At 40.3% G+C, this 18092-nt stretch overlaps 1 protein-coding gene across 1 annotated transcript in view; it reads left to right on the plus strand.

Annotated features, from left to right (window-relative positions):
* CEP135 (centrosomal protein 135) overlaps positions 1–18092 on the plus strand; it is an 80151-nt gene that overhangs the window by 17036 nt on the left and 45023 nt on the right. Inside the window, exons 8-13 of the mRNA XM_006167693.3 lie at positions 992–1207; positions 5459–5524; positions 7980–8118; positions 10417–10640; positions 15791–15943; positions 17079–17231. Coding sequence (XP_006167755.1) covers positions 992–1207; positions 5459–5524; positions 7980–8118; positions 10417–10640; positions 15791–15943; positions 17079–17231 — 951 coding nt within the window. The remainder of the gene's footprint in view (positions 1–991; positions 1208–5458; positions 5525–7979; positions 8119–10416; positions 10641–15790; positions 15944–17078; positions 17232–18092) is intronic.

An 18092-nucleotide genomic window follows, 5' to 3' on the forward strand; every position in this document is an offset into this window, starting at 1 on the left:
TCTCCTCTCAGGATCTTGGGCACACATGCACACGCGCCTGGCGTGAGTTTAAGCCGCTGGGTCCGGGACTCAAACCACGGTCGACTACATGGGAGTCCAGCAACATAGCCATTACGCTAACTGCTGGTCCCTAAATTTTTTTTTTTTTTTTTTGAGAGTGATTTTTGCCATAGGGCGCATACACCCTCCAGAGACAGAGAGAAACAGAGAGACAGAAAACAAGAAATCACCCCCAGGGGGGATGGCCACATCATAATCCCTTCTCCATTCTCCAGTCAGGATTTTGGGCACGCATGCACATGCACCTGGCATGAGTTTTAAGCTTCTGAGTCCGAGACTCAAACCACAGTCGACTACGTGGGAGTCCAGCAACGTAACTACTAGTGCCATCCACTGGTCGGTCCCACATATATGTAAAGTAAGCACCTAGTTTTTCCCACTTAAGAATGGAATCCCTTGCCATGCATTTGACCTAAGGGTGAAAGAACAGGAGAGTGCCATGAAGCATGACACATGAACGTTAGGGATTTAGGGATGTCAGAGCCTACCTGGATGCAAACAGGATAAAGTAGGTAAAAGCTCTAAGTAGTAGTTCTAGAACAGTGCTGGCTGATAGAGCCTATAATGTGAGCCACATATATTATTGAAAAATTTCTAGTTACTAGATACTAAAGTAAAAGGAAACAAGTGAAATTAATTATAATAATAATATAAGTACATTTCACCTATATTATTTTTACATTTAAAAAAATATTTTTGTGAGGGACCAGCAGATGGTAGAATGGTTACATCACTGGACTCCCATGTAGTCGACTACTATTCAAGTCCCATACCTAGTGGCTTAAACCTCATACTGGGTGCATGTGCATGCATGCCCAAGATCCCAGGAGGAGATTGGAGGACAAGGTATTGCGCTATGGCCATACCCCTGAGGGATGATGTAAAATAATTTCCTAATGCATATACCTGATGAGTTGCACATTCATTTTAGGTTGACTTTCTTCAGCAAGCTAATAAAGACCTAGAGAAGCATATCCGAGAGCTTATGGAAACCAAGGAAACTGTGACAACCGAAGTCGTTCATTTAAGTAACAAAAATGAAAAACTCTGCCAAGAGTTAACTGAAATAGACCAATTAGCACAGCAGTTGGAAAGACACAAAGAAGAAGTGCTTGAAACTGCTGATAAAGAACTTGGGGAAGCAAAGGTAACGACGGTCCAGGCTGTGTGCGTGTTCCTTCATTCTCTTGGAGTACAGGGAGCTTGAGTCCTTGGGATATCCGTATTCAGGTGTTTGGTTAATTTTGTGTGTTTCTACTGTTTTTGATTTTGTAATTCACACCTTTCTATAAGGTTACTCATATCCTCTAAATGATTGGATTTTTATGTTTCTTTAAGAGTCTTTCTAAAACACTCCAATTCTTAGGCTACATCTCCAAGTTCCATCTTGTTTTCCTTCAAGATTTTCATCTCAGTCCTTTTATCTCTTCATTGTGAGAAAGCTTCTGAAGTTTGCCCTCTATCTGATTTTTTGGCTCCAGAACCCTATAAAGGTGTTTTAAAAACTATTTTTAGGTTAGCAGGTAACATTTTTCATCTTTAAGTTTAAATAAATGCAAAGGATAAAACTTTCAAATTATTGAAATATTGATCTCTTAAAATAAAACTCTGTCATTGTTCTTAAACAGAGCCTATGAAATCTGACCCTTTCTCCTTGAAATCCTCCAACATTTTGTCTTTATTTTAACATATTTTATGTTTGAATGGCTTTTCTTCTAATTTATGATTTCTTATTTGCATTTCATTGTTGTATATCTTTGTGGGGTTGAGTATCTTTTTATGAGCACTACATCAGAGTGTAATTACTCTTTGTGATTACAAACAGTGCATGAACTGGAGTTACTTATTTATTTTAAAGGATTATTTAATTTTCATTATTATTATTATTAATTTGCTATAGGTCACATACACTCATCAGAAAGACACACACAGAGAGATGGAAAGTGAGAAAGCAAACTGCCAGGTCTAGTACTTGAACTGTGGTTGACCATGTAGTCCAGTGCCTTAACCACCAAACCACCTGCTGGCCTTGAGGTTTTTTTATTTTTATTTTTTAGAGAGAGATTTTTGCTATAGGTTACCTGTGCTTGCCAGAGAAACAGAGAGACAGACAAAACAAGAAATCACCCCCACTGGGGGATGGCCACACCACAATCACTTCTCCATTTTCTTGGGATCTTGGGCATGCATACACACATGCCCAGTGTGAATTTTAAGCCACTGACTCTAGGACTTGAACCACAGTTGACAACGTGGAAGTCCAACAATGTAACCATTACACAATCTACTGGCTCCTATTATTTTTAGTTTTACTGTGCCTAGACCAACAAGTGGTGTGGTGGTTAAGTCGCTGGATTTCACATGACCAACTTTGAGGTTTGAGTCCTGGATTCGGTGGCTTGACAAACATGCCGGGCGCATTTGTGTGAGTGTCCAAAATCCCAATAGAAGAATGTAGGAGAAGGGATTTCAGCATGGCCATGGTGTTGATTTCTCACTTTTCATCCCTCTCTATCTCTCTCTGGCAAGCACACACACCCTATGACAAAATCTGTTTTTGTTTTATTTTTAATTTTCTCTTTTCTAATTTTTTTTAGAATTATTTTATTTAACTTTATTTGTTTATTATTATTATTTTCTATTTTGATCAGAAAGAGACAGAGAGAGGGAAAGTGAGAAAGCAAGCCCAGGTCCAGGACTCAAACCATGGTCAGCCAGGTGTGAGTCCAGTGCCTCTGATCACTATGCCACCTGCCAGCCCCTTTTTGTTTTTTTAAGAAGTTTTTGCTTTAGGACATGTGCACTCACCAGAGAGAGAGGAACGGACACGGTGAGAGAGAGTGAGAAATCACCCGATATGGGGATGGCCACACTGCAATCCCTTCTCCATTCTTCTCCCCAGATCTTGGGCACATATGCACATGTGCCCAGCATGAGTTTTTAAGTCACCATGTCCAGGACTTGAACTGTGGTTGGCCATGTGGGAGTCCACTGACTTAACCGCTATACCATCTGCTGGTCCCTCTAGGACAAATCTGAAAAAATAAAATTTTTTTAACTGTGACTGTAAGGTTCAAATTGTTAACATTTTCCTCTGAATAGTGTTATAATTACAGTTATCCATAATCTGTGGGTCAAAGTGACAAATATACCACAAATGTTGATAAATTCTTATTAAATAAAAAAGTACCATTTTATTGCTAAGATACCTTTTGGTGAAATTTAATGCGAGAAAATAGTGCTTTATTTAAAGCCTTTAGCCAACCCCAATATTTCAGATTATTTTCCTCTGGTGCTCCAAAAGTTTTTTATATCTTGAGATGGTATACTATCATGACATGAACAAAATATATTCTTTTGTTTTGAAAAAGTAAGAGAAAGGAAAATGTAAAAAGGAGGGTGAGAATGGAGAAGTTACGTGATATGCAGACCACAGCAAGTTCCTAGGTAGATCATTTTAAAGAAGTTAAGTGCAAATTAAAGATCCAGATGTGGGCTGGCCCTGTAGCCTAGCGGTTAAGGGGGCCAGATGCCACATGGCTGATCACGCAGTTAGAACATTGGCTCTGGCAGTTTGAGAAATACGCCAGGTGCATGTGCTTGTGTGCCCCAAATCTCAACAGAACAGAGAAGTGGTGACAGGATTGTGACATGACCATTCCCCATTAAGGGTTGCTTTCTCCCTTTCTCTGTCTCCCTGTCTCTGTCTGGCAAACTCACACTACCCTCTGGCAAAAATAAAGGATTTAGATACTGATCCTTACAACTTAAGGAAATAAGTTAAAAGGGAATAAAAGGCATTCAAATTGCAAAAAAAGTAACATTGTCTGGTCACAGATGACATGATCTTATATTTAAGAACTTTAAAGATTCCACAGAAAAAGAACTAAAAAATGAGTTCAGCAGAGTTGTGGATACAAAACACAAAAAGCCAGATGCATTTTTGTACATTAACAGTAAGTAATCTGAAAGAAAATTACGAAAATAATCCCATTTAGGGACCAGCAGTTGGCATAATGGTTACATCACTGGACTCCCACATAGTCAACCATGGTTCAAGTCCCAGACCTGGCAGCTTAAAACTCACACATGCATGTGCATGCATGCCCAAAATCTTGAGAGGAGAATAGAGGAGAAGGGATTGTGGTGTGACCATCCCCACTGGAGGTGATTTCTCGCTTTCTGTCTCTCTGGTGAGCACATGCTACCTATAGCAGAAATCTCTCTTTAAAAAAAGAAAATAATCCCATTTACAATAGTATCAGAAAGATTAAAATATTTAGGAATACACTTCACCAACGAGGTGAGAAACTTGTACACTTGAAAGTTACAAAACATTCCAGCAAGAAGGTAAAGAAAACATACATTAGATGGAAAGATACCTAGTGTTTATGAGTTGGAAGACTTAGTATTGTTCAAATGTCTGTTACTACCCAAAGCAATGCAGTACAGTATTATCAAAAACCCAGTGGCATATTTTGAGAAAAAAAAAAAAACACTACAGTTTATGTGGAATCCAAAGGGACCTTGGGTAGCCAGAACAGTCTTGACGAAGGACATGATTAGTGCAGTTTTCATTCTGCTTTTGTAGTTTAACCTTACTGTGCCACTCCCGTATGTCATCCCGTTTCCCTCCTCCTGCGTGTTTCAGTTCTCCTGTATACCACATGCTGAGTACAGCTGCTCCCATCCCCTTGGCTGTGCTCAGCAAAGGCCACAGAAGAGTCCTGTCGAGTCAGAGCGTTTTAATCTTGGCATTCTGCTCTCTCAGTTGCAGTATAGAGGATCTAGATTGGTAAAAGCAGGTGAGGAGAAAACCAGTAGGATAGGAAAGTGAGGAAATGACAGGATTAGAAGTGTATCCCAAAAATCAGGGCCCAAGGAAAGCCCTACAAGTATAGAGAGGAAAAAAAATAGATTTCCCAACCTCACTCCCACGGTACAGATGACTGGGTGCTGCTGCACAACGCTGGAGTCATTGAAGGCCAGCAGTTTGGATTCCGTGTCATCCCGGGTGTACCTACAGGCAGGCCCAGGGACCTGGCTAGTTGGCAGGCTGCAAGGAGGTCATGGCAGGATAAGATCCAGTCGGGTCGATCCCTCACTCTCTATCTCAGTAGGTAAATAAACTTTAAAAAAAGAAGATTATATTAAAGTGGCCCTTATCCAGATGTTGTATTCAGGTCCCTGTAAGCATTCGGGCACCAAAAGATGAAAGAGAAACTTCAACTTGACCTCCTCTTCATTGAGATTGAACGTCAGGGCTTAAAGCCTCACTCTCACTGGTGAGAGAAAACGTGAACCGCTTCAAAAGTTCCTGGGTCTTACTTGCATTGTGGCTTAATGATAAGTATTCTTAGACTGTCAGACGTTTCCGTAATAGGCTTTTTATTCCTAGGAAGAGATTAAAAGGAAGCTCTGTGAAATGCGGTCTCTGGAAGAAACGATGGCAAAACTTCAGCTGGTAAGTTGCTGACATACTGAACGGCCTGCATCTTTATTAAGACAGTTTCATGCTGTTGTCCTCCTTTTTTATTAAATTGAGATATAATTTACATATAGTATCCACTCTCTAAGTGTACAATTTAGTGGTTCTTGGATCGTCACCAAATTGTGTAACCATTGCTACCACCTAGTCCCAGAACCTTTCCATCGCTCTAGAAACCTCATAGCCATGAGCATTCACTCCCATTCCTTTGTGCTTAGCCCCTAACAACCACTGATGTACACTCTATGTCGCTCTAGATTTACCTATCCTGGCCCTTTTCTATAAATGGAATAATATAATATTAAAACCAGATAATTACTCAGTATTTTTTGTTGACTGTAATCAAAAGCACTCAGTCTGTTTTTAAGGGCTTTTTTGGTCAGACCATTTTCCTAGTCTTACTGCTCATTTAGTCTTCAAATAAAAATAATCATCATCCCCACAGAAGCCTAGATGTAGTGCATTGTGCTACAGTATAGAACCAGCAGAAAGGACATCTTGCTTACAGGTAAAAACCAGGTGGTCACCCATAAGGTTGAGGTTAAACTGGAAGAGTTTCCACTCAGGTTGGAAAAAAAGACTAATATTAATTTACAAGTTTTCTCCTTACATATAATCTTTATACAGTTTAGCTGCAATGTTTTAGTGGCATAATCCATTAAAAAAAAAAAAGCCATTGGGCCAGCTGATAGCGTGATGGTGGTGAAGGCAACTGGATCCCGTCTGCATGGTTCGAGTCCCAGATCTGGCAGCTTAAAAAACACGCCAGACACATCTTGCATGTGTGCCCAAAATCCCGAGAGGAGAATGCAGAGGGTATTGCAGTCTGGTCATCTTCCCTGTGGGTGCTTTTTCACTTTGCTTCTCTTTCTTTCTCACTTTATGCCTCTTTCTCTTTCCTTCTGTCTGTCTATCCACCAAGCACACGTGCCCTATAGCAAATTAAAAACAAACAAACGTTATGATTCACTTGCACATAGTAGGTTCTCAAATACTTACTTGGTGTTTTTCAAGGTTTGTTTGTTTTTTTTGTGGATGTTATTAACAATGTATCACAATGGCTTCCTTTTTCATCCAATTTAATGAATATTCAGTTTTATTCAGCACTGAATAATTGAATTAGCTAAACCTGCTAAATTCTTCTGTATCATAGATATTGTGAAAAGAAGAAAATTCTTCCATGAGTCAGTTACTGTGTTTGGATGACGTTTTCACTGGAGTGTGAGCTCCGTGAGGGCCATGGGGTTTGCTGTTTGCTCACTGCTGTTTGCGCTCTGTAAATGCTGAATGGGAGTCCCAGTGCTTGACTCGGAACCACGACAGTGGTATTGGCTGGCAAGGTGTTGCCATAGTTACTTTCTGACTACCTGTTTTCCATTAATGCTGTTGTATGTAATTTTCAGGTGACAGTGATAGTAATAGCTAGCGGTTATTAAGCACCTACTGTGGTGGACATACTGGACACCGCACTGTTTCACGTCTGTAGATCTTTCTTCAACAGTGAATCCTCAGTGTCATGGGCTTGGTATCCCCATTGTGCAAATGAGGCTGAGAGAAAATCCACTATAGTTTCGTGATAACAGTGGTTGTTTTGGAATGCTCTTACCACTGTCCTCTTTTAAACATTAAAAAGCATTATGTCCAGAGCCAGTCGGTGGTATGGAGGTTAGGGCTGCTGGATCCCACATGGCCAACTCCATGGTTTGAGTTCCAGCCTTGGAAGCTTGAAAATCACATTGGGTGTGTGTGTGTGCATCTCTAATATGCCAAGATAAGGGGCCAGCAGGTGGACTGGTGGCTAACGGCACTGGACTCCCTACATGGCCTACTGCAATTCAAATCTTGAACCTGGTGGCCTGAAACTCATGCCGGGTACATGTGCATGTGTGCCCAAAATTCCTAAAGAAGAATGGAGGAGACGGAATTGCAGTGTGACCACCCCCTAGGGGGTGATTTCTCACTTTCTCTCTCTCTGTATATGTCTGTCTCTCTTTTTCCAATGAGCACATGTTCCCTTTCACAAAAAATCTGAAAAAAAAAAAAAAATCTTAGAGGGAAAAGGGGTTGCAGTGTGGCCGTCCTCCGAGGGGTGCAGGGATGTTTCTTTCCCGGCTCTTTCTCTCTGGTTACTTTTTATATTATAAAGGTACATATTTATTTAGGAAAAAAAACAATATGCTAAACAGATTAGATGAAAAATACATGATATTTCTATCACCCACAAGGTATTTGATATTTGAGCTTTATGGTGTTTTTAGTCACAATTGATAATTAACTTTAGTTGGAAACATATATTTGACTAATTAAAAATACGTGCACACATGTGTGAATTGCTATTATATAAATGTGGTTACAAAAAAATCTTACTTTTAAGTGCTATCGTATTTTCTAAATTTGTTAGAAATCTTAATTATAATCTTAAATTTTTCAGGAATTAAATTTATGCCATAAAGAAAAAGAGAGATTGAATGATGAACTCCTTATAAAATCAGACTTGGAAACTGTTGTTTTTCAGCTTGAACAAGAAAAGCAAAGACTTAGCAAAAAAATGGAAAGTTTTGCAGTTACAGGTAAGATGCAAAATGTTGATAACTTAAAAAGTTTGTGATTGGGATTTCCTCTTGATGCATTATTTTTCTTGACAGCTTATCTTTCATTGATTTATTTTATTATTTATTGTTGCTAACTGTAAACCAGAAATCATAATAGGCATTATAAATGCAGTAGAAATATCTCTCCCTCAGGAACCTTAAGAAAGTTTTCGGGGACCGGCAGGTGGTGTGGTGGTTAGGGGTGCTGGATTCCCACATGGCTGACCATGGTTCGAGTACCAGACTGGTGGTTTGCTTTCTTGCTTTCCCTCTGTCTCTCTCGGGTCAAATTTTAAAATGCAATAGGGCATGTGCGCTCGCCAGACAGAGTCAGAGAGACAGAAAGCGAGAAATCACCCCCCACAGGGGGATGGCCACGCCACAATCCCTTCTCCTCCATTCTCCTTTCGGGATCTTGGGCACCCACGCACACGCGCCCGACGTTAGTTTTAAGCCACCGGGTCCGGGACGCAAACCGTGGTCAACTACATGGGAGTCCAGTGACATAGCCATTACACTAACTGCTGGTCCCCCTCTACCCCCTCATTCTGAGGGAGTGATTTTTGCCTCTAGTTTTCTTAAGGGAGTGTAGCCCATCAAGCAGCCATTCCCAGTTTCATGACCCAGGATTTTAGATCTGTCTTCAACTTCTTTTCACTGCAGCAGTGTCTCTTAGGAAAGGCCAGTGCCTCCAGCCATTTTGGATCTTAACCAGTCTGATTTGAAAAACCTCACATATTATTTCCTCCATAATTCCGGTCTTTGTGCTGTTATTCCATTTCAAACATGCCAACTGTTCTCCCATTAAAGAAAAAGAAAACTGTAACCAAACTTTCTAGACTATTTCCTCCTCTTCACAGCTTCAACATTTTTGGAAAGGTTATGTATACTTGCTGTTTCTGATGGACCCCACAACCCCTTAGCAAATCAGTCTGCTCTAGTTGATTTCAGCCCCACTTCACCAGCTGAACTGCTCTTGTTAAAATCGCATTCACTTTGCTACGCCAGATGTAATAGACACTTGTCAATCATCAGCATATTTGACTTCTCAGCATTTAACAACTGCCCATTCCTTCCCACTCTCCTGTTTTCTTTTTACCTCTCTGGTTACTCCTTCTCGGGTCAGGATGAATTTGCCGGTTTATTCTCCTGTCTGCATCTCCCACTCTCCTTTTGTAGCTCTGTCCTGCTACAGTTAAAATAAGTGCTTGACCTTGGCTGTGTTTTTCATACTGAATTCTTGGCCAGTGTCAGGCACACAGTAAATGCTCAATCCATATCTGTTCAATGAATGAAAAAAGAATCTCAATACATCATAAAAATCATTTCATGGGGACAGTGTGGTAATTAAAAGGACTGGACTCCCACATGGCCGACTGCAATTCAAGTCCCAGACCTGGCAGCTTACTTTCTCACTTTTCCCCTTTCTCTCTTTGGCAAATTAAAATAATAATAATAATAAATGAAATGAAATAAATAATATATATCATTCCATACCTCAGAGTTTCAATAATCATCAGTTGGGGTGGACTATAAGAAATTGCCAGTATTCAGTTACTTTTGACTCATGAAAAGGTGAATTCTGTGGTAAAAGCTAATAATAGTGTTTATTTGAAGAAAGATTTGAGCTTTTTTGATCTCTTTGTATTTGTGTGTGGGACCAGCAGATGGCATAATGGGTATATTGCTGGACTTCCACATAGTTGACCGTGGTTTGAGTCCTAGACCTGGTGGCTTAAAACTCATGCTGGGCACATATGTGTGCGTGCCCAAAATCCCAAGAGGAGAATGGAGAAGAAGGGATTGTGGTGTGGTCATCCCCCCATGAGGTGATTTCTTGCTTTCTGTCTCTCTCGAGAGCACATGCACCCTATAGCAAAAATCTTTCTTCAAAAACAAACAAAAAAAAACCTCTTTGTATTTGTCTGTACTGTATTAAATTTGTACAAATTGTGGTTTGTAGATTTTTTTAAAGTGCATTTTCAGATCTCTAGAAAGTACCACATGGTCATTAGTTGCTTCATTTTTTTGTACCGAATAGTACCCATCTTATGGTAAGACAAAAACAAGGAACTTTGATATTAGAATTTATTTCGATTTTGCTTTTCGTTTCTTTCTCCTTCACTCAATATTTACATTTTTGATACAATTTATAGGCACTATATTAAACAGTTCATGATTTCTGGCAGCTTTTGTTCTAGAATTTATTGATATTTATTTGGTTTACTAACATTATATACACAACATTGTTTTAAATTTAACCACTTTAATTTGCAGAAAGAGAGCTTATTTTGGAAGTTGAAAGGATGAGGCTGGAACATGGAATAAAACGTCGAGACAGGTCACCTTCTCGTTTAGATACTTTTCTGAAAGGTATAGAAGAAGAACGGGATTATTATAAGAAAGAACTAGAAAGACTCCAACACATAATACAGCGAAGATCTTGCTCTATAAATTATTGCGCACGTGAAAAATATTCACAATTTAAAACTCCAGAAAAGGTAATACCCCTTATTAATAATGGTTATTAATAAGGCAAGAGAGTGTCTTTATTGCTAAACTTTTCTTGTTTATTATTGTATTAAATGTAACTATTCACTCTTGCATTTGAAAAGCCCTAATTTTTATTTGTGTTTTCTCCCACAACCTGTGCTTGAAGAGCACTGCACTGATTAGGAGAAATAACCTAGGAACACATTGTGACATGCTGCTTCCTCGGAGTGAAGACAAGGTTGAGTCACAGGGACAGTGCAGAGGCCTCTGGGCTTCCAAACGCTGGAACCTAGGGTCATGCTGCTGGGCATTTCCTTTCTCTCTAGAATTTATTTTCTGCATCAGCTGTGTTCTATCTCTTATGGTAGAGTGGCTTTGTTCCCATGGCAGGCACCATGGCTTCATGTCATTCCTGGCCTTGGGCCATCAGGAAGGTGCATCACTTTCTAGGGGTCGTCCATGTTAACCAGGCCAGGGAGATGAGAAGCTGGAGGTGAGTGCAGGGCACATTATTCTGTTATCCACTGTACCATGCTTGCAAGTCGATGGTCTACAGATGTTTGCTCTGTATATATATAATTTTCTAATCCACGTTTCACTGTTTATATTAGTTTGAGTTGACAGTGATTCCAGAGAGAGTGAGGGAAAGTGAGAAAGCAAGCCACCGGGTCCTAGATTTGAACTATGTTTGGCCATGTGAGAGTCCAGCGCCTTAGCCACCATGCCACCTCTTGGTCCCGAAAATTTTTCTTTTTTTAAGCTTTGAAACTATAAGAGCCTGAAGGTTTATGTGTCCCTAACATTATCTATACATTAAGTAAAATTAGGAGTTTGGAGGAAAGTCATTAAAACTTAAAACATTTCATTTCAGACTTGACTAAATTTGCCAATTCTGTCATCTTTTTTCTTGAAGGTCCTGTGCCTATTGTCAGATATTTTGAGGTTTTTTTGTTTTTTATTAAAAAATTGTTTTTGCTTATTTATTTTTATTTATTTCATGATAGAGAAAGGGAGCGAAGCACTCCCATAGGGCCTTTCTGCCACAGTCTCCACCTGCCACCGGGTCCTAGATTTGAACTATGTTTGGCCATGTGAGAGTCCAGCGCCTTAGCCACCATGCCACCTCTTGGTCCCGAAAATTTTTCTTTTTTTAAGCTTTGAAACTATAAGAGCCTGAAGGTTTATGTGTCCCTAACATTATCTATACATTAAGTAAAATTAGGAGTTTGGAGGAAAGTCATTAAAACTTAAAACATTTCATTTCAGACTTGACTAAATTTGCCAATTCTGTCATCTTTTTTCTTGAAGGTCCTGTGCCTATTGTCAGATATTTTGAGGTTTTTTTGTTTTTTATTAAAAAATTGTTTTTGCTTATTTATTTTTATTTATTTCATGATAGAGAAAGGGAGCGAAGCACTCCCATAGGGCCTTTCTGCCACAGTCTCCACCTCTGGTCTCAGTTGGCATGCCCAGGAACGTCCTAGGACATGAACCTAGAACCTTTCCCACATAGGTCCAGTTGCAGTACCACTGTGCCATCACCTGGCCCCCAATTCAAGTCTCCTAATGAGAATTTTTTTTTTAATATTGTAGGCTAATGAGTGAATTTTGATTTATAGTTGTCAGTGCCATTTTATCTATTATAAGCAGAATGAGTTGCAAAAACACAGTACAAGCTCATTTTTATGTTGCTGAGTTTTTATGTTCCATGTGTACATATAGGACCCAGGAAAGCTAAGTCACTGAATTGAGGTTGTTTGTTTGTTTATTTAATTAATTAATTAATTAAAAGAATCTGCCACAAAGAAAGTATTGGGCTAGCAGGTAGCATGGTGGTTTAAGGTGCTGGATTTCCACATGATTGACCACAGTTCAAGTCCTCAACCCAGCAGCTTAAACCTTACCACAGGCATCTGTGTGTGCATGCCCAAAGTCCCAGGAGGAAATTGAAGGAGAAGATGTTACAGCATCGCCATCCCCCTCAGGGAGCTATTTCTCACTTTCCTGCTCACTGTTTGTCTCTTTGGCAAATGCACACACCCTATGGCAAAAATTTAAAATAAGATAAAAGAAGAAGAAGAAGAAAAGCATTTATTAAATAGCAAGTAGATAAATACCTCAGCACTTTTACGCGGATATTTAATTCAGTTGATTAGTGTGTATTCACAGCTAAAACACAAGTGAGAGATAGTGGTAAGGTATTAGTAAAATTAGGAGAGACATTTTCCCTACTTGTACTTACTTACTTTCTTGAAATGTTATGATATTGTCTGGCATAGACAAAGAATTCATTTTTTAGAGTTCAGAAAGTCAGAATACAAAGCATTTCAGAGTCCCAGTGATAAGTCACAGGCTTGGTCAGGGAGAGCGGGCAGTTCCATGGGTGAAGCAACTCGGGAGCACATTCTCTACTTGAAAGTAGGGTTTGGTTTTGTTTTTTAAGAATTATATTATTTAACTTTATTCATTCATTTATTTTAATTTGACTAGAGAGGGACAGAGTGAGAGAGAGGGAAAATGAGAAAGCAAGCCACCAGGTCCAGGACTCAAACCACGGTCAGCCATGTGGGAGTTCAGCACCCCCAACCACCATGCCACCTGCCGGCCCCAAAGGTAGGTATTTTTAATATATTTAGAAATACTTTGTTAGCGGGGGACCAGCAGGTGGCGTGGTGGTTAAGGCACTGGATACTCCCACATGGCCGACCAGGGTTCGAGTCCTGAATCTGTTGGCTTACTTTCTCATTTCCTCTCCTCACTCTCATCCTCTGTCTCTCTCTAGTCAAACTAAAAAAATAAATGAATGAATAAATAAAATTAATAATTATTTTTTTAAAAAAAGAAATACTTTGTTAGCAAATTACAAAGACCTCTCTAAGGTTAGATTTGGTGCTCGCTATGAATTTTTAACCCCTGCTTTATGGCAAGCTGTTAAGCATAGTTTCTTGAGATTGTATAATTGTCATTTTTGATGTCAACAATCTTCAGCAACAATACCCTTGTTGATTCTCTGTTGTCTGTGTAGGGTGGGTACTGTCCCCATTTGTCTCGTGCATACCATGGTTTCTGGTTTCCATTGTGAGTTTCCCCTGTAGTGTAGTGGGAACTGCTTTGTAGTTGGAGGTCTGATCCAAGTTCTTACTCCACAACCTGCCTTATGACCTTCAAGAAGTTACCTAACTTTCTGGAACCTTGACTTTCTTATTTGCAAAGTGGGGAAGGTATAACCTCTTGTGAAGATTAAATGAGGTAATTTATATGAGAGTCCAGTATAACATGTAGTTCCCAGTAAATAGTTCGTTTCCTTTTTATTTGCTGGTTCAAAGAAAACAGGTCTCAGTAGAAAGTTAGGTTCCACTGAGCAGCTCTGTCCTGACCACCTGCTACCAGTTGGTGTGGAGTACAGAGCTGAGAGAGGCCATTGCTGTCAGCACAGCCTTGAGTGTGTGTGCTGAGAACCATGGAGTGTGAGAGGGCGTTATTAAAGATGATACATTATAGGGACCAGCAGTTGCCGTAGTGGCTATGTCGCTGGACTCCCCTATAGTCAACCATGGTTCGAGTCCTGGACCTGGTGGCTTAAACTCACTCCGAGTGCATGTGCGTGCGTGCCCAAGATCCCGAGAGAATGGAGAAGAAGGAATTGTGGCATGGCCATCCCCTCTGGGGAGTGATTTCTCGCTTTCTGACTCTCTTTCTCTCTCTGTCTTTCTGGTGAGTACATGCGACCTATAGCAAAAACCTCTTCCAAAAAAAAAAAAAAAAAGACACATTTTAGGTGTCTGTATTAACTGGGTCAGTCAGTAAATTCTCAAGGAATCCGTGTTTCCCCAGCTACCATGCTAAGCACTAAAGATGTAGTGAACACTAACAGATACCTACTGTGACCCTCAGAGAACTTATTTTTAGTGATACTGATAGGCAGTAAGCACAGAATCGTGTTAATGACCTTATGATCTCATCTATATTGTTAATGAAGAAAGTTTCTGAATGTTAAGAGGGTATTTAAAAGGAGATCTAAATCAGATTGGAGAATCTGGAAGGATTCCTTGGAGAAGGTGACATGTAAGCTGAGCCCTAAACGGTAATGAAAGTAGATTTGCAAATTATTATTCTGAGACCTTAATCAGCTTTTGTCCTCTGAAATGGTCTTCAAGGTGTCCAGATAGCTACTCTCACCCACCATGCCTTGCTTTTGCTTATTTAACCAAGAGGATGGCTTAATTCTAAGGGGCAGGTGAGCTATCTACCATGTTCAAGTCTGCATTGGACGTGGCATGTGCACAGCGCATGTTGAATAATGTAGGCCAGGACTCTCAGTGCACCAGACTATCAGGTCATTGCTGCTTGGGGATTCTGTGTCGGGTACTCTAAGATGCCATAGATCCCAAGTAGCAGCGAAGCCAGTGGATCTTCAGAATTACAGTAGAGTAGTAGGCACACTCTTGTTTTAGAAGTGTTGGAAATAGTCGCTTATTCAGTGAACATTCTCAGCATACACTGCCTGGTAGAAATATTTGCATATATCTGATTATAAAAATAGACCTCCTCTAGATCCGGAGCTGGGACTTCTGGGTGCTGGTGTGTCTGGGAAGTTGGTCCTGGTCTCAGTCCCAGAAAGCCCTTGGGACCGTGCTGCCCTGGGTGAGCAGGCACACAGATGCCCTTCCAGCCCCTCCTCTGGGAGGGGTTATAAACTAGTGGTGCTCGAAAGTGAGCATGCCTCAGAATCCCTGGGAGAGCTTGGCGAAACAGTGGCCGGGTCCTGTCCCCGCAGTCCTCAATGAAGTGAGTCTGAGCGGACCCCAGACTTGCATGTCCCACAAGTTTCTAGGTACTGCTGGTGCTCTGGTCTGGGGATCGCACCTTAAGTACCACTGGTCTGAGCAGCTCCAGGAGAACGGCAGGGGACGTATCTGCTGGGGTCTGACCCAGCAGTACTGTTGGCCGCCAGGGCCTTCCCGGAAGCAGATCTGCACCAGAACAGCCGGTGCTCTCACCTGCTCTCGCCAGGTCATGGTAGCTTTCCTTAGCTACGTTAAATACGCATGGGGTTTCGTCTTGTAGCCTCTTTCATTCAGCTGTAACACCAGCATCCTGTGACAACCATGTGATAATTACAACAAATGGTAACTTCTGTTTTTAAATTATGTTTCAGGGTGATTACAATTCAGAAATTCATCTGATCACAAGAGAAAGAGATGAACTTCAGCATATGCTTGAAAGATTTGAAAAATACATGGAGGATATACAAGCCAATGTTAAGTTATTGACAGCAGAGAGAGATAAACTGAATGTCTTATATACTGAAGTAAGAAACTTAATATAATTAAGCCAACAGATGATACAGGGCCACTTCACTGTAATGGAATCAGTGTGTCATTCAAAGTACTGCAATCTGTGGACCCTGTGATGTTCTTTCGTAGTTAGAATTATAAGTAGTAATATCATTTTGTTACCAAAGCAGAAATTCGTCTAATTTTTTTCACATTTATTCTTTCTATTTTCCAGACTGTGTATCAGATGAGTTAGACATAGTCTTCTAAAATTCTTTGGAACAGCTCTTAGTCTGACTCTGCACCAAGTCTGTCCTTGGGATTCAGACATGGTGGGTGGTTTCTGTCAGACTGGTGGTAGTGCCTACTCTTGGATGATATTGGCCATTAAGGACTTAGCTGCTAGTGAAAAGCCTTTACTCTAGGGAAGAGGGACTTGGTACAGCTTGGGCCCGTTATAAAACCTCAGTGATCAGAAGGTGGGGTGAACCCAAGTGGTCACCTAAATTTGTTCCCTTATACTTCTCCCATGAAATCCTAATGCTACTGAGAGACAGAGAGAAAGAGAGAGAAGACATGCAAATGAAAGGTCAAGTTGTGGGACCAGCAGGTGGCATAATGTTTACATCGCTGGACTTCATGTAGTTGACTGCGATTCGACCTGGCAGCTTAAAACTCATGCTCGGTGCACATGCGAGTGTGCCCAAAGTCCTGAGGGGAAAATAGAAGAGAAGGGATTGCAGTGTGGCCATCCCCCCAGGGGTGGGGGATGATTTCTCATTTTCTGTCTCTGTCTCTATGGCTAGTGGACATGCCCTATAGCAAAAAATCTATTTTAAAAAAGAAAAAAAAAAAAAGTTGAAAGAGCTGTTTTCACTTTTTTGGGATCTGCAGCTTCACTTCTGGGTGTTCCCTACTGTTGGTTTAGGTTTCAGCTTTATGAGTCTGCTTAGTTAGCTCCTGCTCGCCGTTGCTATCTGTTAGTAGTTCCCAGTGTATCTGGCTGCCACCTCCCTCTTGTCTTTTTGGTTTGTTATTACCATTTCAGCTCTTTTACTGTCATTTTGTTAGGGCTTGGGATGAGAGCAAAGGTAGCATGCATTCAGTGTGCATTTTTTTTTAAACATATTCAAAGTGATTTTTTTTATTTTTCTCTTTTAATTCTTTAAGGCTCAGGAAGAACTATCTGCACTAAGACAGGAATCCAGCCATACCACAGTCTCCCGTAATATGGTCAGCCTTATGGAAAAGGAAAAGGAACGTGCATTATCTGACTTGAAAAGAATTATGGCAGAAAAGGAAACTTTAAAAGAAAAGTTAAAAGTAAGTAATGTGACCTATTTTTTATAAGTATTTATTTCATTATATCACTTTGGGTTTCTTTTTCTTTTGAGAGATTTTTGCTATATGGCATGTATACTCACCAGAGAGAGAAAGGAAAAGTGAGAAAGCAAGCCGGCAGGTCCAGGACTCGAACCGTGGTCCAGCGCCTTAACCATGCCACCTGCTAACCCTAATTAACTTATTTTTGAAAGGTAATTATTGATATAAAAGTCTTTGTATATGTTTTCATGTAAAGCTACTATTTAGAATGTATTGGCAAGCAATAGTATGTGGGCCAAATCAGGACCATTTTATTTATATATGGCCTGTTAGCTAAGAATAGTTTTGACATTTTTTAATCATTTAAAAAAAAAATAGTACTACATTTTCGATAATAAGGCATTACTGGAATAGCAGGCTCCTTTTGTTGCCTGTCTGGCGCCCAGGGGCAGAGGTGAGTAGTCACTGCAGGTGCGTGGAAACTAAGCCGAAAACATTTGTTTACTCTCGTCCTTAGGGAAAATGTTCGCCAACCCCAGAACTTAATAGGGAGTTTCCCACATGGTAGAACATTATCTTTTAAAAAATATATTGCACCTTTATAGAGATAATTCACATGCCATATAATCCACCCATTTAAAGTATACAGGTTAGTGGTTTTAGTATACTTAAAGACTTGTGCAAATATTGTTCCGGATGAGGAACACTCCACCTCCAGTCTGGGAACCTGAAAGCAGGTACAACCCTCGCTGCTTAACAAAACAGAGAGACAAAACTGCTGATGAAAGAGGAAAGGAAGATTTATTCCAGTGTGGCCACACCAGGAAGACATGTAAGAATATGTTCAGCTGGTCAACCACC

The sequence above is a fragment of the Tupaia chinensis genome, unplaced genomic scaffold, assembly GCF_000334495.1.
Source record: "Tupaia chinensis unplaced genomic scaffold, TupChi_1.0 Scaffold144982_1, whole genome shotgun sequence".
In the NCBI taxonomy this organism is placed as follows: Eukaryota; Metazoa; Chordata; class Mammalia; order Scandentia; family Tupaiidae; genus Tupaia; species Tupaia belangeri.